The sequence below is a fragment of the Chanos chanos genome, chromosome 5 (genome assembly GCF_902362185.1).
Source record: "Chanos chanos chromosome 5, fChaCha1.1, whole genome shotgun sequence".
In the NCBI taxonomy this organism is placed as follows: domain Eukaryota; kingdom Metazoa; phylum Chordata; class Actinopteri; order Gonorynchiformes; family Chanidae; genus Chanos; species Chanos chanos.
In genome coordinates this window covers 20,072,675-20,094,522 of record NC_044499.1, presented here as the reverse complement: position 1 = coordinate 20,094,522, position 21,848 = coordinate 20,072,675, and the positions used below count along the sequence as shown (strand labels likewise).

General features: G+C 40.9%; 1 protein-coding gene across 1 annotated transcript; it reads right to left on the bottom strand.

The window, feature by feature from the left end:
• Positions 1-17,375: 17,375 nt before the first annotated feature.
• On the bottom strand, positions 17,376-20,240 carry bambib (BMP and activin membrane-bound inhibitor homolog (Xenopus laevis) b). The gene is made up of 3 exons (XM_030775189.1): positions 19,826-20,240; positions 19,131-19,409; positions 17,376-18,372 (listed from the first exon to the last, which is right to left on the bottom strand). Exons 1-3 carry the CDS (start codon positions 19,899-19,901, stop codon positions 17,945-17,947), a joined length of 783 nt encoding a protein of 260 aa, XP_030631049.1. The 5' UTR covers positions 19,902-20,240; the 3' UTR covers positions 17,376-17,944.
• Between the last annotated feature and the right edge of the window lie 1,608 nt (positions 20,241-21,848).

The window sequence follows — 21,848 nt, the reverse complement described above, 5'->3', positions numbered from 1 at the left end:
AGGCCTCTCAGCTCTCAGCTAACAGGTATAGACATGTCAGCCATACGAGAGAGAAAACTCTGGGCACGATAGCAGAAAATGAACACTCCAGTGAACACTCCACTCCACTGTGGTCGTTTGGAGAGGAACCACAAGTGCACTGAGGGTGAGATTTTGACCCTGCAAAACTTTACTAAAGAAGTACATTCCACAGACACTGTAAAGATCTACAGCTCTGAAAACAACAGCTACAGTTTTAAAAATGACAGATCTATATCTCTTAAAATGACAGCTCTACAGTTCTGAAAATGACAGCTATACATCTCTTGAAATGACAGTTCTACAGTTTTAAAAACAGCAGTTCTACAGTTTTAAAAACAAAAGATCTGCAGTTCTATAAAAACAGCTCTATAGTTCTGAAAATGAAAGATCTACAGTTGTAAAAATGACAGTTCCATAGTTATACAAATGATAGAGACGCAGTTCTGAGAACAGCAATTCTACAGTTCTAAAAATGAATGATCTACAGTTCTACAATGACAGTTCTACAGTTCTAAAAACAACAGTTCTACAGTTCTACAATGACAGTTCCATAGTTCTAAAATGATAGCTCTACAGTACTACAAACAGCAGCTCTGTAGTTCTGTAAAAAAACAGATCTACAGAGCCATGATTATGAAATGCCAATAATTATCCAACCACTGAAAGGTATCGTAAATGCTCTGATTGAAACACAGAGGTGCTTTTCAGATGAATTTACTTTTTCCTCCCTCTTTTTTCATACCAAAGAAAGAGCAGCTGCTTTTCTAACGCTCATCTTAGCCACATCCTGAAGTTAACAGTAGGTAGTTGTGTGTCAGGTCGGGGACAGGGCCCCAAGCCTTAGACTCATAGGCACACTTGTGGTCAACCATCCTTGAGCCTGAGGCAATGGCAGTCTGCAGTGTTAGCCTGCATGGCACCAGTGAGTCCAGGATGAGACACACACACGCACACCACACACACACACTTTTGTTGTCAAGGGAGGGGGATGATACTTGTGGTTTAATAAGTTAGGATTGTGTAGGAGGTTTGAGATAGGCTGTAGTGCAAGCAAAGCAAAAGCCATATTAAAATAAACCCACTTATGACAAGAACGACTCACTAGATTCCCAAAAAGCTCTCAAGACTTTGATACCCTCATCTTCAGACAATCAGCAAACAGACGCGAAGGCAGGCCACTCAAACTGGGCCCCCAGCTTGAACACTGACAAAATTTACTCTCTGTATAAACAGAAATGAAAGTTCTGAAAGCGAAGCTCCCACTCTCCCATGCTGGGACCAAGCTCTCATTTTTCTCCAAACGCCCAATGAAGAACATCTCCCACTCTCAGCACACAAAATAATTGGGCTGAATCAATATTTATAGAGCTCCAGCAGAAATAAAAGAAAATGAAGAAAAACAGGAACCCTCTTTAAAAGGCGTGTGACCTCTGGAAGAGAGAGTGTCACACTCTTTTATGGCTCATCTGGGTGGCAGCTGAATGCTGTTGAGGTTTGCGGTTCGAAAAGCATACTTGTGTAGTCCAGTATTCAAACAAAGGATACGGCTGTTAGCGTGGGCCACAGCATCATAAGTAACGAGCCAAGGTTGTTTCCTTTGCTGATTCTCTTTTTCCCATTGTGGCATCCAGATTTTTTTGTGCTGTCTATTTAATAAAAAAAAAAAAGAGAGAGAGGGATGGTGAATGGGAAAAGACATAGAGTTAAGGGGGGGGGAGGGGGTGGAGTCAGGGAAAAGAAACTGTTCCCTGGTGGATCTTAGTACAGGAAATATGCTTGTTGTTGTTCTTGTATCTTTGGCCAAAATTAGAGTTATAGCAAACATATGTTTGTAAGCAACGTTGGGCTTCCACAAAGTAACGTGTGCGAGCAATGTTGCTTTTTTCCTGAATGTCAGAGTTGGAAAACACATTATCTGTTAGATGTGTATGTTTTTTTTTTTTTTTTTAAATATAGTTGGACATAATGGCTCAGTTGCATGAAACACTGTTGTCTGGGGATGTGCGCGATGCATCAGTCTGCCCACCCCCCCCCCCCCCCCCCTCCCCAGATACACACCCTACCCCACCTACCCCACCCCTCCACCCTCCAGAAAAAAAAAAAATTTACATCTTGATTACATCAACATGAAGTTTGCTCTCCAAAGTGTTTAATGGGGTAACCACAGTAAGAAAACCTAACATTCTCTGCTGAATCCTGCCGCCGGCTAAGTGCAACATTTCCTCCTATTTAAGCAGCCCAAAAACCTTTGATTCCCAGCCACATATCAACTATTTTCCTACACACAGGCCTGTAATTACGCCAGATTATCAGGAAGCTGAGTTTCCAGTTGTTGGCTGTTAATGCTGCCGTAAAAACATTGGAACAAAAAACCAAATCTGATGATCTTGTCTTGATTATTGCAACATTTGTGGCCTTGTTAATTATCAACACTCAAGCAATAAATGTATTCATAGCTGTGTATGACGCACTGAATGGCCTGGATCTACTACTGATAGGATTCTACTACAACAGGAGTCTTCATGCTAATAATATTCATCATTTTAGGGTAAAGTGAGTTTAATTACCATGTTCACTAAAATAAAACAACTTCATTTCAAATGAATGAAAAAAAAACCCCTCGTCTCAGTTTATTTCATTCAGGTCTTTGATAGTGTTTCTTTGTCTTTTTACTGCAAGCTATTTCAAGAGCAAACTGTCAAAAGATCACAGAGATGATCTAAAAAAAATGTAAATGTTGCATGGACTGGTAAATCTTAGGCTGTCAGATGGATCATGTGAATTAAATTTAAGACGTTATATTGATAAATGCTCTGTAAAAAAGTGCTGGTCTTTCACAGAGTCAGTCTATGAAGTGCTAACGGGCCGGTCTAGGCAGGAGTGCTGGCCACATGACTCATTAGATGTGTGTCAGGAAGGTCACGGCTGTGATCTCTCTGACCACCGTCGTCAGCACACACACATTCTTTCAGTCTGAGATCTAATCAGGCAGGGAAGTGGCACCTCGGGGTCCTTCAGGTCAGATAACGTCCTCTCTGTCTCTCATGAGGCTGCTGCTCCTGCCGACTAACAGAGTGACCTCAGCTATTCAGAGTTTTGTCTCTCTTTTTCTACTCCCCCCTGCCCTGTCTCTTTCTTTCTCTCTCTCTCTCTCTCTCTCTTTCTCGCTCCCCCTCTTTCTGTCAGTCTGTCTCTCTGTCTTTTTCTTTCTTTCTGTCTTTCTCTCTCTCTCTCTCTGTCTCTGTCTGTCTGTCTCTCTCTCTCTCTCTCTTTCTTTCTTTTTCTTTCTTTCAGCACATAGGCTGGTGTTTTGATTTATACTGTGTTACTTTTAGTTTTACTGCCATTAAACTGGACAACAGGATGGGAAGGGCTCAATGCAGTTATGAAAAGTTGTCCTCTGAACTGTGAACTGAGGGAGACAGCCAAGGATAAATGCCACATCAACAGTTCTTCAGTATGACAGAATGAAAACCTTGTGGCAGCAATACAAACACAGACACACACACACACACCGACACACTTTTGGTGGAAAAGAAAAACTTCTCAGATATTAAACATACAGATCTATAAGACATTAAACAATAAACCACCAAAATAAGTGGAATGTAGTTATTGATTTTACAGAATCTATTAACTGGATTCCATATAGGTGGAGAGAGAGAGAGAGAGAGAGAGAGAGAGAGAGAGAGAGCAAAGATCGCCTGAGTGCTTGGCTTGTAAACATTAGTCTGTTATTTGCTTGGAGCTTTGGGTGGGAGAGTGAGGTGAGGGAGAGAGCGAGTCGATTCTGAAGGCTTATCATTGATTGGGTTTGGAGCAGGAGCCTGTCTGCCTGCAGTCTGCCTCAACTTCTTTAATGATTAAAGAGCAGTTAGTTCAATAGCTCTGCTTCCCCTTCAGTCTGACTCTTATGTGACAGTGGAATGAAAACAATGCAAAGATATATTGTTTTAATACATCTTCTCAGGACATCTTTGACAAATTGATCTAACATCGGGTTTCAGAAATAATCTTCCCTGTCAGCTTTTGAATCCTTTGTATTCAATATTTTGATCTTTCAAAGGCATTTTAAAGTCTACCAGAGCACACCGAGGTAAAGTACAGAGTGTACCTGAATTTAGCAGAGTTGCCAAGCTGTATTCCCCTTGTAACAACACACACAATGACCTCCTCCTACCAATAGACACAGAGTGTGGCGACACCAGAACAAATAATTCACATTTACGCTAAACTAAATGCTCGACAAAAATTCTCAAACCATGTGTTACCAAAAAAGGTATGCTGTGCACCAAAGAGGAAACCTCTCTCATGGGAAAAGACAGAGAGAGGATTATGGAGTACGGATGTGGTTTTTCAGCAGAGGTGTTTCATGGCTCCTGTGTGACTGGATTGTTGTGGGGGTTGGCCAGCAGAGGGAGCCCTGTGGAGAATCTGAACCAAATGCATTAGAAATCTCCTGACTCAGAACAGGCTTTATCAATTCAGCTCCAGTGGTTAAAACATGAGAACTCAAGTTAAGGGAACTGGTTCTGAAACAACGGTTAAGAGCGGTTAAGAGAGTACAAATTAAGTATGGTAGGGACACTATCTTTCGAGTAAGATTTGCAAAACAAAGAGTATCTAAGATCAGAAGAGAAGCGGAAAGAATCCAGACAATTGTTGTGAACTCAATGTTTCATAAAATCATACAATCACAAAGTTGACTGAATGACATTTTGCTGAATATTGCTATATATATATATATATTCCAAAAACTTAGATAAATGTACTTTACATGTCTCCTTGCTTTTCTGCATTTAGCTACACAGCAGTACATCCTTACATAGATAATAAACAGTAATGTTAAGCATCTGCTGAATATGAGTAGAGGTACAACTAGAAGCAAACCACATTCTGGAACCTTCAAAAGAAAACAAACAGGGAACACGGAGCTTAACAGAGTTAAATACTTTCAGCTGAACTTTGGTCAGGGAATATAGAATTAAAGAAATATTTATATGTTTATAGAGTAATATAATTACACGTACAAACAATGCCGCCATAATTAATCCACAAAGAATGGGCTTTGGAGAAGTGCATAAATCAACAAGTGAGTTGTTTTTGTTGGATTTATACTGGGGTTGCAGGAGCTCAACATGATGATGGTGCCAAAAAAACCTGATAAAACAATTCACAATATTAGAGGATCCTAGATTTACACTCTCCTCAAACAGCAATCAAATAAGTGTTTATTTCTGCTCCTCTTGATTGAAAAAAAAAATCAAAGTAAAAAATCTCTCTCTATCACATTTGCATTTGTAAACATTAAAGCATTGAAACAAGCTTGATTTCTCTCTCTCTCTCTCTCTCTCTCTCTCTCTCACTCTCTCTCTCTCTCTGTACATGTTGTTCTTATTCAGTTCACCACATAACAGCCTCTGACATGCATGACAGTAAGTGCTTGCTAATTACAGCTCAAATGTTGCAGGACAAGGTTTTGTGTCACCAGCTTTCCGGAACAATCCGCCAATTGTTGTGTGAGTTGATTAGGCAGACAGGGCAGGGCAGTTTCCCTCCAATTATCCCCATTTGCTTGGGCATTTTCATGCCTCTATGCTCATGACAGAAAAGAGTGTGGGAGAGGGAGGAGGTTGAGTGAGTAGAGAGAGATAGAGAAGGAGAGACAAAGAAAGAAAGACAAGCTTGAAAATGAACCATGGAAGAGCTCTCTGGGTGCATGGTGTTTATGAATTATGGTAGAGAACCCCTTCAGGGCGTTTAGTTCACTTACAGTCCCACAGAGGCCTAAGAACATTACGCTCAAAAAAAAAAAGAAAAAAGAGAAAAAAAAGAGAGAAACAGGTTTTTATGACTGAAAATAATCTAGATATATCCAAATAAGATAACGTGTATTTTACCAAGAGTCAGCACTCAAACACGTAAAAGGTGGTACCTTTTGGAGTTGGAAATAGTCTGAAAATTCCTTGTACTTTGTACATCAACTCAGTGTCTTAGGGTCTAAAGCACTTTGGGTCTACTATTGAATGAACTTGCATAATCATGGACTGTCCTTGTTTTTGTTTTTGTTTTTTTTAACTTGCCCACCACTTGTCCTCTCTTTGCTCTGAACTGTACATCAGTCATGAATGAGGTTAGTCCATTTTAATTTATTTATTTTATTTTTGGTTTTGGTTCTTCCTGTCTGGGCTGTTTGTTGTGTTGTACGTCTGCGGACGGTGCATACGCAGGTCAGATTAATTGCAGTGGACAGACAGTGGTTTGGGTCTGATGGAGCTGAGTGTTAGCCTCTCTGCTCTGCACCACTGCCTGCCCCCTGGCCTCCTGGGTGGGGGTTACTGAACTGGAAGTCTTGGTGGGAACAGGTTTCATAAAAAAAAAAAAGAAAAGGAAAGAAAAGGAAGAAAGAAAGAAAGAAAGAAATAAAGAAAGAAACCCATGTTACTCTGCCAGGGTCTGTAATTATGTAATTTATGAGCAGAGGTCTTTTCTTTAGTTCAGTAGTCTACCCGCCTCAATTTTCAGTGACATCCTTAAATACGAGCCAGGCTAAATGAAAGAGCATTAATTGAGAAGACTGGGAGCAAAGAAGAAAAAAAAAAAAGAAGGTGGAGGGAGGAGGGGGGGTGGGGCATCACAGCTACCACTCAGGGGCTAAACGTTTCCATCTGTTTGTTTTAATTTGGGTCCTTATTCACCCACTTTTTCTTCTCTTTTCATTCATCCCTCTTTTAGGATCTTCCTCTTGCTTAACGGAACATATAGAGATGGGGAGGGGCTTAATAGATTGGTGCGCTGCATCCAGCCAATCGTAGCTCATGTTACTGGAGCAGACCTTTAAGTGGCTGCTTGGGGTCCACAGATGTTCTTCCTGTAATGATTTTTGTACCCATTAGCTTAATAGTTGTTTATGGTTGTGAAATGCAGGAATGTGGCCCGGTCCAAAAAAAAAGAAAGAGGGAGGGGTGAAAACAAAGGGAGGGGGGAAGGGTAAAGGAGAGAGAAAATATTGCAGTGGTCACCAAAGCATTGTTGGCAGAACAATGGAGAGAGCTTGACTGCTGTGACCACGATGTCACTGAACAGCACTGTAGTCTTCACAGCCATCTCAACAGACTTTTCCCCCATCCAAACGATATGTTCCCTACACAAATAAAACATACAGAGGTCATAATCACATCAACTGATAATCTTGCAACTAATTTTTTGAGCTTCAACACTCATCCTGACATTTACTGAAAGAATGGATGAGTGATGCCAGTCTTAGTGGACTTTCAAAGACCTTCATTCTTGGGTTGGTAAACTGTTTTCCACCCCAACTGGAAGTACTGTTGCTCTGTGAGTGTGTGTTCAGTACAGGTGTTAGCTCCTGTGCGCAGCGGTGAGGTGGCCGTGGAAGTGGAGACCTGCTCCAAGGGTTCCCCTTTGGACCATACATTTAATGAAATGCAGATGCTTTGTAAAAGGACCAGGGACTCTCTCTCTCTCTCTCTCTCTCTCTCCCTCTTGTGTACAGTTTCTGACGGCGTTAACACAAAACTTCTGTTCGAACCAAATAAAAAAGGGGCCCCTTCTAAAAGCTACTTTATGGAGAGCCCAGTCACGCCGATTCATCCCTGTTTTATACCAGAGTACCAAAGGGTATGGCTTTTCTCGTGTGTTACTGTCTTTGAGCATCAGTTCAGTCAGAACTTCCAAACTCTTGTCCTTTTACCTCCGGTTTCCTCTCAAATTATACACATCTATGGTAAAAAAATGTGTTCTGTTGGGAGTAATTCTTCACCTGGTTTGACAGGTGTGCTGGAATTAGCTCATTAGGTTAGCTAACATGGATTGTTTTGACAGTTTGGTTTGTACCTTTAATACAACACTCTCCTTGCTTCACTCAAAAAGCATCCTGAGTAGAACAGGGAGTCCAGACGAACCACAAACAGATGTCACTTTACAGACAAGCGCGTTTGTTTTTACGTCTCAGCCTTACCACAACTGTTCACTAATGATGTTGTTTTGTTTGAAGAATCTATCAGTACAAAGAATCTCTTGGAAAATAAACTATTGACAGCAAATTACTGGCAAGTCACTGAGTACTCTTTTGAGGAATGAATGGAACATCCTCACCTTTTTTTTCTTTCTTTTCTTATAAGGATTTTACCGAGAGCTGCAAAATGATTTCCTTCCAGACAGTATGTCCACAGTTTCAAACAGAATGTGACTGACAAGATTCAAGCCACAGACAGTGGTATGAACTTTTTTTAAGAAAAAATATTTATTTATTTAGTTAGTTATGTATGTATGTATGTATGTATTTATTTATTTTACTTATTTATTTATTAATTGATTCATTTTTCTAAATGTGTACTGTAACCTGGTCTATGGGTTGTTTTACTAACTGCTTGTCCAAATTTCTATGTTGTTCTTGTGTATGGTGAGCCAAAGACAAATTTCCACCCTGATGAACAATAAAGATATTCATTCATTCATTCATTCATTCAACACAAAGTTCAAACGGTAGCAAAGTGATTCTCATTTCTACATCCAAATGTGTGAACTCTTGACACTAAAATCTTCAAAGTTTGTGTAGTCATGTTTGTGATGCTGAAGTTATGATATTCATTTGTTGTCACAGTTTAATGTGCTTGTCATCTTAGCTGTCCTAACATACGGATGACCAATAAGCGCAATAAAGCAATTACAACATTTCAATGTTATATAATATGAGAAAAAATTTAGTTCTAAAGACAAGAACTGTGGTCCAAAAACTGACACGAGTTCATCAGGACACCACAAAACATAAGTGGAACATAGAACAGGAAGGTAAGCACATTGTAAAAGCACATATGCTGGAGACTAAAGCAGAGACAGATGGAACAGTGTATATGTTTTGTGTGTGTGTGTGTGTGTGTGTGTGTGTGTGTGTGTGTGTGTGTGTGTGTGTGTGTGTGTGTGTGTGTGCGCACCCATCTGTCCCGAAGAGTGGAGTGCGTCCTGCTACACTCTCCAGTAGCCCACTAGATATCAGCAGTCTAGGCTCAGATCAGCCAGACCGGCACCTTCCCAGCCCTGAGAGCATGTCCTGGAGCACATTTAGGATGTTTCTACAATGTTTCAAAAGGCATAGCTTCTTATTCCTTGTAAAGTTCATTCTAATTTGGTCAAAACTTTGACTACTTTCAGGATTTTGAGTTGACCCCAGATACAGGATTTTGAGTTGACCCCAGATACAGAACCAGCAGATGTGTCCTATAGATTTACAATACAGCAATAGGGTCATGATGTCAAAACTGAGTTCAGATCAGCAGTTAACGGCTGTTTTATGTCTCTGCAGAACAGAAAAAGGTCCTCTCAGGAGAGTGATTCAAATACACAAGTGTATTTTTATTTATATAAGTAAGGTTTTCCTATTGACTTTCACTGACTATAACTAAAGACTGAAAACACTGACCATAAGTCTAACCCTAACTTCAAACTTGATTAAAAAGAAGGAAGATTCTGGGCCTAGTCCCTGCTTCCTCAACTTTTTCAAATATTTCTGCACCTTTTAAGACACTTGCTTTACACAAGTATTATAAATACAAAACTACACACACATACATCTCTTTTCCCTCTCTCTCTCTCTCTCTCTCTCTCTCTCTCAGACATACACACACACACACACACACACACACTCCTCATGCTGTGGTTTTTCAACTGGAGTTGTCTGCGTAAGGGGGCAGAGCTGAGAAATAACAGGGGAGAGGGTTTTTTTTCGAGCAACTCCTCCCGCGCTGCACCTTGGCCCCCGGGGCTCTGCTCCAGCCTGTCCTTCAGCCTCTCCAGACTGCCTGGCACACACGTAATTACAGAGCCGTCCGCCAAGCTACCTCAGACGTACAGGCAGGGAAGAGCACCGTAAACACAGAGCAGGAAACACTGAGAGTCCCTAACACTGTAAAGAGTTCAGACAGAGACCACCATCTAGTCATCTCACACTCTCACCCTCCTCTCCCAACAAACACACTTCCTCAGCTGTCAGGATTAGTTCAGTGTTGCTCTGCCCAAAGCTTTGACATGAATTTGGTTAAAGGGATGTAAAGATAAATAAAATATCGTGTAATGTAAAACATTTAATAATGATGAATTTGATTTTGGAGTGCTAACCGGTTTTATGTTATATTTTTTGTTTTTGCCTTAAGCAAGCAGTACAGTGTTAACATGTTTATATCCCTTTAATATCACTGATTTGACATCTTTGACACACACACACACACACACACACCACACTTGTGTACAACAGAAACGCAGGCATTTACATGCTAAACTTGCCTTTGTGCTCTTTCTATTTGTGTAAACACTACCTAATCATTCATGTAAACACTACCTATTCATTCATATAAACACTACCTATACAATCATATAAACACTGCCTATCCATTTATATAAACACTACTTATTCGGTCATATAAAATTAGTATGTTCTGTCTGTGACAAACATATAAGTGGATATTTTCAGTTTTTATAACGTGTGAGGAAGTAAACGTTTTTTTCTGGACGAGGACGCTAGTCCAACAGCCGCAAAGACAATGCTGTAAAACAAGGCCAGAATTTCACACACAAAGGTTATGTGGCAATACTAGGCAGACAGGGCCGCGTCACTGTGTTATTTGGGAAATGTGTGTTGGGCTTCATCAAGACGCCTTTCTTACAACAAAGTGTCAAACGCAACAAGATGGATGAAGCCACCAAGCGCATCCAAGCGCAGACACCAGTCATTAGAAGGCAGTTTCACTGAAACCAGAATCCCAGAATTCACCCTGAATCGTTTTGTCACTCACTCAGCTTTCTCATACTGTAACAACGAGAAATGCAAAAATGGATATTTCAGTTTGTGCTGTAGGATACAAGCCTTGGTTTTTACAGCACAGCACAAAATTACCACTTACCATGACGCGATATTTTCAGATATTTGTATGTGCAGCAAAGAGGAGCTAAAATATTACCTCTTACGAGCATGAAAAAAAACAACAAAGAAGGAAAAGAAAACACACAAAGAGAACATGTGTCTAACTAACTCACAAAAAACAGAGAGAAGAAGACAGGGAGGTGAAGAGACTCTGTACCTGAACATGATGGTACTCGATTCTGACAGCTCTAATATAACGTCGCGTGCTAAAAATACGGACAGTTAAACCGAGCATTAAAGACGCACCACAAAAAAGCAAAAGGCCAAAAAGCACTGAGAGTGCATTTGAAATTCAGTATGCAGAATCTACCACCCCCCCCACCCCCACCCCCTCACACACACACACACACACACACACACACAACCTCCAGCAAGAGCACAGATGCAGTACTGTAATAGTGGCTGGTCTGTGGAGATGACTTCAAACCCTGCAATCTTCCAGCCTCATAATTAGATGTACTGGTCGGCAGTGAGGATCCAGCTCTGTGAGAGGCGAGGGGAAGGGCACCGAGGCCCCGTTTTCAAGGCTAAATTATAACTCTTCTAAAGCTTTCGCTGAGTCACTCATTTATTCTGTCCAACGTCTTGTTTTTTAATTAAAAGTTTCTACGAAGAGAACTTTGTATAAAGTTTCTGGCAGCTTTTTTTTTGGGGATGGGGGGGGGGGTTGGGTGAGTGGGTGGTGGGATCTGTCTTTGATTATTTTCAGATCCTAATGACCTTAGCAGGTTAAGTTAAACAAATGCTGAAGTGACACATTAGCAAATAAACTCAGCCACATTAACACATGTAATCCTGTGAAATATCCGCTGGATGTCAAGCATACGAACTAACCAAAGTTTTTCAAAATAAATGCTTTCATAGTCAACTACAGTACGGTAACATCCAAAAAAGTGTGATCATTAGAGTCTGTTGACTGAAAATAGTTTAAATGAGTTTTAATATTACCAAACATCTTACCGCAAACTGAGCCAAAAGTTTTTCACCGAGTCCTCTTACACCGTTTATAATTATGGCCACAGAAAAGCAGCCCTTCCACACATGCCGCGATCACATATATCATTCCTTTTTGAACAAAAATCAGCATTTAATGCCAGCTAATCTTGTTAGTGTACAGATTTGATCTCTTCCTGTTTCTCATGCCGAGTGACATGCAATCCAAATGACCTGGTCAAACCTCAGTCTGACTGGTGCGGTTGCCGGTCTAGATCATCAGCATCAAATGTGACCCATGACTAATGCACTTAAAGCACTCAAAACCAGTCAGAGCCAGGTCCAGGCTTCTAAGCCATCTCTCTCTCTCGCTTACTCTGTGTTTTAGAGCAGTTCACTGTAATATTGTCTTAAAAAGGGTCTCGCCAATGTAGGGGGAAACCAGCTAAATCTGCCCTGACCCCATTTTGATCAAATGATTCCCCAAAACAAATAAAGCAACACTAAAGGAAAACATATCAGAGTGGCTTACATGCTCCACCTTAGATCTCCAAGACTGTTTCCCTAACTGAAACCAAATGTGAGTGGATGGACGAGAATGTTTCCCTTTTGGAATGTCATATGTCTTGACAACCACTCAAACAATTTGGACACTGTATTTGTATAACAGTTAATTATTTGTTATGAAATAAAAAAAAATAGCAGTGTCTTAAATATTGAAGGTATTGTTTTACGAAGTGTGTGACCTTGTGTCACAGTGTATGGCTCAAAGTTACATATGTATGTTTAGACTGGAGAGCAAACACATGGAGTGCATGCACACTGGACATCTGTTTCGGGGGGCTCGGATGGTTCTTGCGAGTCAGTCGATCCTCAAACAGATTCGAATAATATCCTATGTCCCGAAACAGACAAAAGTGCCCTGTAATTAAGTCCCCCCGCCACTGGAATGCGCTCCAATTTATGTCACTGGGAATGTCAGTTTAATGTCAAAGGTGTATGTGTGAAAGAGGGGAGAGAGCAAAAGGGAGAGAGAGAAAGAAAGAGAGACAGAGAGCTGGCCTAAAGGTAGATAACTTGGTGTAATTATGGACATGCCAGAACGTGATACAGGAAGATCTGGCGTTGGCTGCAGTGTGTCTCTGTAGGTTGTCTTTTATCCTTTGATCTCACCCAGTTGCCTTCCACCACACCTCCCACCTTCAAAAATCTCCCAGTTCACTACCACAACCAGCAACGTATCAGCAACAGACCTCAACTACTGAGTAACCACAGCATGTAAAGTGTTTGCACTGACTCCGACAATATGTATGCCAGAGCAACCCTGCTAAACGACAGAGAAGAAAAGAAAGAGAGAAAGAAACGCTTGATGACAGACAGCGGCTAAACTGCTGCTAAACTGCCAAATATGAAATGTCAGTCTTCATCATAGTTTAAATGCTCGCATAAGCAGGTAATCATGTTGTTTTATGTATTTGATGGTTTTTTTTTGTTTTTTTTTTATGACAGCACACAAACTGCATTGCAAGATTTAACTTTCGCGGATCCCCATCTGGTTGTGTTTGCTTACGTGTTGTTCTGTCAGGGATACTTCGAGTTTCTAATCCAACAGTGAGCTACTTAAACTAACGATCAATAACTAAATGCAGTGTACACAGATAGACTTTCAGATTGAATATAGATTAGAATATAGATTTACCCCTTAGGCTATGGTTACCAAACTCATAACTGGCTTGTATGAGAGGTACCGTCCTCAAAAAACATGGTTGTGTAAACATACACATTAACATTAAAGGGAAGACCACAAAAAAGAGGCCAAGAAGAGAACTTTGGGACCAAGGACGCGCCTTTTTTTTTTTTTTAAACAGAGAATATACGTCTAAATAAAAGGGTGCACTCATTCAGAGGTTGTGCTCAGAATGCCACTATGCTTTTAGCTGACTGTAAGTGTACCATTTACCAGCTACAGTGCCTGTACCTGTTAAATATAAGCTGTTGTCTCTCTCGCGCACTCTCTCTCTCTTTCACTCTCTCTCTGTGGATGAGGGCCTTTGGAAAAACAGCAACGTGGTCGTTTTCGCTGTGGAAAAGGCACGATGTGGCTCGGTGGCGATCTCTATCATCTTCATGCTCTCGCTCATTCAAACTTTAATCATCGTCCTGGAAAATTACAGCCGCCAAAATCACTCCCTGCCTTAAAACAGAGAGCAGAAAATAACTACTGCCCCTCAAAAAAAAAAAAGAAAAACAAAAAAAAGCCAGGCCTCTCCTGCTAGCTCTACAAGAGTTCAGTGTGCACAGACCCAGGGAGTAGCAGCCCCTCGACTTCAGCCCACAGATCCTTTTAAGGTTCTTTTGTAGCTGAGAGTTAGCTTTTAGCTAAAACCAACCAATGTCTGGTTATTTTACTGTGACAAATCCAGAGGAGCTTCTGATTTCTTCTATATGTAAACACTTAAGGTGTGAGGAACACTGAACAAACTCTGAATGCCAGTTTCATGATGAAACCAGGACAGTCTACAAACACTCGGCCGTAAACTCCAGCAATAGCAAGACATCCATTCCACAGCATACTGTCTACATTCAAATTAGATTATGTCTAAACTGCCAAGGATTGATTTTTCTGTTTCATTTTATGGCAGTTGGCAGATTAGTTTAGAGGCGCATTAGCTGATATTAGGCATGCTGAGAGAGAGAGAGCAAAAGCATACACTGACACAGCTAAATGGATCTATAGAATATCATTAGATTTGAGACTGGACACAGTTTGGCTCCATAGATAAATATGTAAAGAAGGCCTCGATGATTAGCTGATTAATTGACTCAAGTATGCTAGTGGTGGAATAGAACAAATACACAAAGTTGTTCAAAGTTTGAGAGGTTTAGGTCTAAAATTTGTGCAGCCAGCATGAGCTAAATATCAAAACTTAATCTATATGCGTAAGGGATGAACAGGAGCATTTTGGTACAGGCTCCTCAACTAAGCATCAGGCAACAAAGGACTTCCTGAGTCTGTTAGTGATATTTCTAAAGCCGGGGTAAGGGGTGGGGTGGGGCGGGGGGGTGACCAGTGTATGGTCTGTTACCACACATTTGCTGGTCTAAATTACCCCCCTCCATCTCAACCTCCCTCCCTCTCTCCCTCCCTCCACTCCCCACAGTGGCCTCACCAAGTTGCCCTTGGGTTAGACTCTTTCTGAGGTTCTCTCTTTGCTTACTAAGAATGCCTCATGTTCCTTCCCTCCCCCTTTCTATAATGTACCAGGCTTTTTTTTGACCACTTCTGTACACGTCCAACGACAGAAGACATCCCCTTTTCACATGTCATTAATATTGCACCATGGTAATGTATATTAGCCCTAAAGGATCACGTGGAAGCTTCCCTCTCAGGTCTTACGTTCTGTAAAAAGAACAGAAAACTATAAATTATTTCTCACATGAAGTCACTCTTCAAAGAGTTCTACACAATATCAAGTAATTATTTTTATAGAGTGTGAATGTAATGGCTATGAGTCACTATGAGTGAATTAAGGTGACTGCTGTGCCAGAGGGGCAAACTCACTATAACCTGGATAATGCCGATGTGACAATGCTAAAAACAGGCCCATACATGGTGTAACATTTCACAGGTCGTATAGCAGCGGCGTGAGATGGAGTCGTTACTCAGCGTCTTGTCGGCGGATAAGGCCATGCGTCAGTGTTTGGGCTGCTGTGGGCGAGTGGCCCTTGTGCCCTTAAGGAGAGAGGGAGAGACAGAGAGACAGAGAGAGAGAGAGAGAGGGAGAGAGAGAGAGAGAGAGAGAGAGAGAGAGAGGGAGAGAGGGAGAGAGAGAGAAAGAGAGCACTCGGTATGTGCTTATGCATTAATCCACATTCCTCTCACTCCAAGTTCAAAGTGCACGCTCGCTCGGCTGATCAGGATTTGATGGAGCCTTGGATTTGAGGGGGTTTTAGGAAAGCAAGAGGGATAGTTTGGTTCAGAACACCCCCAAAAACCTGACACACACACGGCATCTCACATGTCTCAGGGAAGCATGGTGTTAATGGAGTATGTTGGAAAAGCAGCAGTTTGTCATATTTTCATAATTAAGCTGAAGAGACATTAAGTAGTTCTGTAACATTTTTCTTTCTTCTATCACCTCCTATTCTTTAACAGTTTTGGAACTGTTCCAAATGGCTGTTAAGTCTTCCATTTGAAGTACTTTGATATTAACTGGCATGTCTGCACAGGCACACTCACTGTAACACAAGAAGTCAGAGACCATTTAATGTAACTATAAGGCATGTAGACTGTTTTTTTAAACACTTTCTAAAACTATTTGACATAATGTATCCTAAGACTATTAACCAATGAATAAACATGTTCAAATATGACATTTAGATTCCAAAAACTTTCGCCCAAGTATTTTATACTGGAGATGAGGCTTTTGTCGTATTCAAGTACATTTTCCATTTTCACCCGTGTGTATGAAGGGACAGTACCACGACTGGTGCTCTTCTTGTTTGGTGAAACTACCCTAAGCTGTTGGATATTGATAAAATTATTTTTTAAAAAATAATCCTTGATCTTTCTTCTGTGGCTAGCATTCCAAAAGACCATTAAGAGAATGTTTAGAGTTGGGTGTGGTGGCTGTAACTGACCCTAATGTTGACTTCGACTGGAAAAACGTTACATGACTCGAGCTAGTACAACCTTTAAATATATTAAAAGTTATGAGGTATGACCCTGTTATTACTGTCAGGGAAAAGGCACAAAAAGAGTTTTGATCTAGTTGGAGTATTGGTGTTATTACTAACCTTAACCACAAAACCCTTATGCCAAGATTAAGCATCAGATCAGTGTGTCAGTGTCAATACTACTGTGTCACTACATGATACTTAAAAAAAAAAGAAGAAACAGACATTGCACAAAACCGAGCCAATTTGGCAAGCAATAAAAACTAAGTCAGGTTAAACACTGAATTATAAACTTAAGAGACAAAGACACATACATGCAAAAAAATTCCTAAAGAAAGAAGGTCAAGCATGCTCTCCAATAAAAGACTAGTGTGTGTGTGTGTGTGTGCGTGCGCGCGTGTGTGTTTGCAGCTCAAGTGTTGAATGGAAAATGATCGATTACACCATCTGCTTCATATCCAGAGAAACACAGATCAAAAAAAGAGAGAACAGGCGAGAGAAAGAGAGCGAGAGAGAGAGAGAGAGAGAGAGAGAGAGAGAGAGAGAGAGAGAGGGGGACCCACTGGAGTGTGAGTGACTTTGGCCTGAGGGAGTGTTTCCAGTGTGAGTCAGAAGTATAGTGCTACTGTAAAACAAGGCATCAGTGTAATAGCTTCCACACTTAACTGCCATCACCCACACTACAGCTCCTAATGCTTTCAGTGCGTTAGACAGAATGGTGTGAACTCTGTGTGTGTGTGTGCGTGTGTGTGTGTGGTTACATACCCATGCAGTTAACAAAGAAAACTTCTCTTGTGAACACAGGAACTGGTCAATATTTTATGCTCATTTTGCAGAATTTAAAAAGTCCATGTTTCAACAATAGAAAGCACTTCGCGACACAGATTCAATATCAGAAATAAAATATACATATCAAGACATCTTTACAATGAATCTGGAGAGAGACAGCATAAGTGTGTTAATATCTTCAGGTTTTTTTTTAACAGGGACGTCTTCCCCCATCCAGTCAGCATAACACCCCCTCCAGACTATTCATCCGTTAAAGCAAAATCAACCAACATTTTATTTTATACAAAAAGTGCAAATTTTATGCAAAGAATTTTTTTTGGAATCCTTCAGCAATTAGACAGTACCAGAACACACCACCTCTTTGTCAGCCCTTCCACAGTCTTTTCCACTGTCCTCTGTCAGCTTTTTTTCATTCAAGTAAAGTGCTCCTACAGCAGCAACCTGATAGTTAGTGCTTTTTTTTTCTTTTCCTTTTTTTTTTTTTTGCAGACTCCCCCCTAAGAAGAGCAAAACAAGCCCAGCCTTAGTTAAATGAGTCTCCTGTCTGAGTATGGGGTAGTAAGAGAGGACGAGATGGCGTCGTTGTCAAACAAACTCCAACTTTCCTGGGCCTCCTCCGTGATACCTGCCCCACTGCATCAGAGAGAGGAGTCTCTGCTCCGCGCCCACCGGGTCCGACTGCCGGACTTTGTCGCAGGTCAGGCAACAGTTCTCTTGGTGGGTCCCCACTGGTACCATGCATTCCAGGTCCAGTTTGGCCAGGTGGGGCTGGCCGTGAAAGCCATACTGCAGGCGGCAGAGCATTTCCCTCCTCTGTTGGCGCAGCCTGCGGTTCTCGCTACGGAGCATACGCAGAGCCAGCATGATGAGTAAGACCAGGATGAGCCCCCCGGCGATGGGAACCGCAATCACCGCTGCTCGGAACCACACCTCCCGCGTCGAGGGTGAAAGTTCTTGCACCCGGGCAACCAGGTGTCTCCCGCTGCCTTCTGTCTGGAGTCTGCTCCTGTGCTCTAAGGAGAGACAGCAGAAAGGCCAACTGTTAGAGATATATGTACAATAAAATGACCAGTGAGTTATACAATAACAAATAACAAACCAGTGATATATACAATAAAGCAACCAGTGTGTTAGTTCTACACAATACAGTGGACAACCAGTGGTGTACTGACTGCTTTCAAATTAAGGAAGCGTACAAACTGGTATCTTTCACTATCCAGTCAAGACTTCTAACTGCTGGAGCAATAATTCAGAAGTTTATCTACTGATTTCATACTGAATGTCAACTTTGTTTGTTTTAAATCCATAAACCTGAACAATATAAAAACTAGCAAAAGGTTTCCTGATTCCAGTCTCATGCATTCAGCTTTTTTCCTGGTCTAACTCTAACAATCCCTCAGATTTTAAAGTCTCCCAAGTGCAAAAAATCTTACTTTGCCCTAAAAATGTAAATGAAATTTCCTCAAAACGTACATCTTACGGTAAAAAGAAGGGAATACTGTTAGATAGTTTTCTGGACACAGATAAAGTCCAGTCACAGGCTTCACTTCACACTTAATAAATTTCACTCTTTACCTTTTCATTGAATGTACTGTTAAGTCCTGGACAAAGATTAAACCGTGCACAGTGAATCTTTCTGTACATTAAAATTCAAGATACTCTCTGTGTGTCAACAGAACATCACAGGTTTTGCAAATTCAAATTCATTCATATTTGCCAACACTTTCTCAACTGTACTGACAAATATTTCGGCTCAGAGATGTTTTCATACCAAGGCTATCTCCTCTATACGTGGGATCCGGAATGCCTCTGTAATTGCACATATCCTCATGGCAACACTGTAGCACGGAAGAGCCGCGGAGGGTGTCGTAGCTGGTTTCGGGACGGCACGCATTGGCCGAATTAAGGAATGGGTCGTAACAGCCGTGCGAAAGCAGGGACTTCGTGCTATGAGGGTCTAGGACCCGTGTGAAGCAAGCGTTGAGCTCCGATTTACACATGTAACCGGTAGCTACGCAGTGAGGTGCGTCACAGTAACACCGTATTTCTCCTGGAAAAACAAGGTGGAAATGCAAACATTCAAGTCGGCTGAGTAAAGTCCTCTCATAATACCGGCAGATTCAATACAGTCATGGAGGATATTAATTTAAACTCATACAAGATATTCATCTCAGAAGTACAAAATCAGCATGGAGACCTACTTTTTTAATGCTATGGACAAGCTTTTACATTACAGTTAGTTTAATGTAGAGCAAGAGTCTCGAGACTTCTGGTACTGCTGAAGTACTTTTGGTGTCATCAACTAAATAGCCCATTTACAAAGAATCGGGCTTAAGACAGTTGTGCATAATATTCTTTGTCAGCAGATAAATAAAAGCGTACTGCACAGCTATGAGATAACCCACTAAGGCGGTTTAAATGAGTATTATTGCTTATTATGAACAATAACGTGTTTTCCTAACAAACCTTTCGTGAACAGGACAGCCATCGCACAAAGTTCCAACTGCAGCCAAATAGAAATAAGGCTAGAATGGCGATCCATTTGTCAAAAAAATAACTCTCTCAAGAGCGAGCTATCCCTTTCAACAGAGTCCTTAATAGAAATCGCCTACTGTAGACGACAGAAACAGATCCCAAATGTTCCAAGGTAACAGTCAATACGCCACACAGCATTTCGACATGCAATCACATTGTGATAAAGAACTTTTTACGTGGAACATCGATGCTATTACTTCTGCAAAAGTGTATTATATACAAGATAATCAGCGTGTATCTTCGAAAGGACATAGTCGAGAATACTCCATCATTCCGTTCTTTGGTGATAAAATTTTTCGGGTATACATTAATCCATATCGTGATTCCATAACCCCTTTGACGTGTGGTCCCAATGTCTGTGAACAGTAGCTAGGGCGCAGTCGAAATGCTCGTACTTCAGTTAGATCCCGACTTTTCTCCGCCTCTCAAGAGTATTGGATCATCCGTGCTCTCATTTACATACATAATGTAAAACTGAGTCTAGTTTACACAACTGTGTTTAAAATGGTACAATTACGTGCAGAATAACCAAACAATCCAGAGCAGTATCTTGAGACGATGATTAACGAATAACGTTTGTTTTTAAAAACATAGCAGAGAATACTTCCCGGAAAATTCGGTTCATAAAATATTCTATGAGATAATGCAAGAATAATACCTCGTCTTAATTTCCCCACATTTCCCCCCTTAATTTTCCTGCATTTTGTCTGCGCGAGGTTTTTTGACTGACGAATTAGTGTCATGAGGTACTCCAAAAATAATGTTCTACAGTAAGTGACAGATCTGATACAAATCTGCGATTGGATTTTACAGATGTCTGTTGTATTTGGCACTCTTGGAGCCACAAATTATCAATTTAATTAACATTGCAATATTTATTGGTCAAACTACCTTTTGATGATGTATCACAAAGTTAAAGGATCACCTCCGTCCCACAAGAGGGCGCACGTACAAAAGAAAATAAACTATTGACAGTTGGGTAACAGTTGCCCTTTTATGCTGATCTGACAGTTTTCTCTTTCAACAATAAAAAAAAAAAAAAAAAAAATCCCAACATGATCAATTCATGCCACAAAATTAAAATGGCTTATTCCATGAGGTCAGAATTAAATAAAATGTAGTATCCGCAGGGTCACTGATTTTTGTAATCACTTACTTTATAGACAGTGTGGTGCAAAACATAGTAGAGAAATGCTTGACTTACACACTCAACAACTACAAAACGGGACATCAGAAGACTGTAAGATAAAGGGCACAGAAAGTTGAGATTGGAACAAACACACAAACAAATATGTGGCAGAATAGTCCTTTATTCTTATATACTTTAAGAAACAATATACAAAGCTATGCTTCCACCTCACCCCACTAGGGTGCCCTTCATCTGTCTAAAGCAGTTTGATTCATGGTCAGTCAGATGCCTAAACCCTCACTGGTGGCCGATGAGAACAGAGAGAGAGAGAGAGAGAGAGTGAGTGAGAGAGAGAGAGAGAGAAAACGTGTGTGCCAGAGCAAAGACCAGTGAGGTCACACTTATGGACGCCAAAGATGTGTTTGCTCCCAACAGTCTTATCATAGTCTGCTTAAAACCATGTATTTAAAAAACAAAAAAACAAAAACAACTGAGCTGCATTTAAGGATCCCTCAGGGTTTGTATTCAACAGAAATGTCTTCTGGGATGAACACATTCCATACTTCTGCTGAAATAAAAAAAAAAAAATTAATAAAATAAAAACAGCACTGGCATGGACAGGTCACAGAACATCAGTCTTTTCTCCACTGCTGGGGATTAGCTTTGCTAAAGGTCAGCAGCACTGTTTGTCATTGTTCTCAAGGTGCAATCACAGATATGCAAGTCGAAAATGATGTGTACGATATGTTCTTTCTATACAAGCCTCTCATTACCTCAACACTTCAGCATCTGTACATAAGGAATGACATTTTGGCCGACATCTGA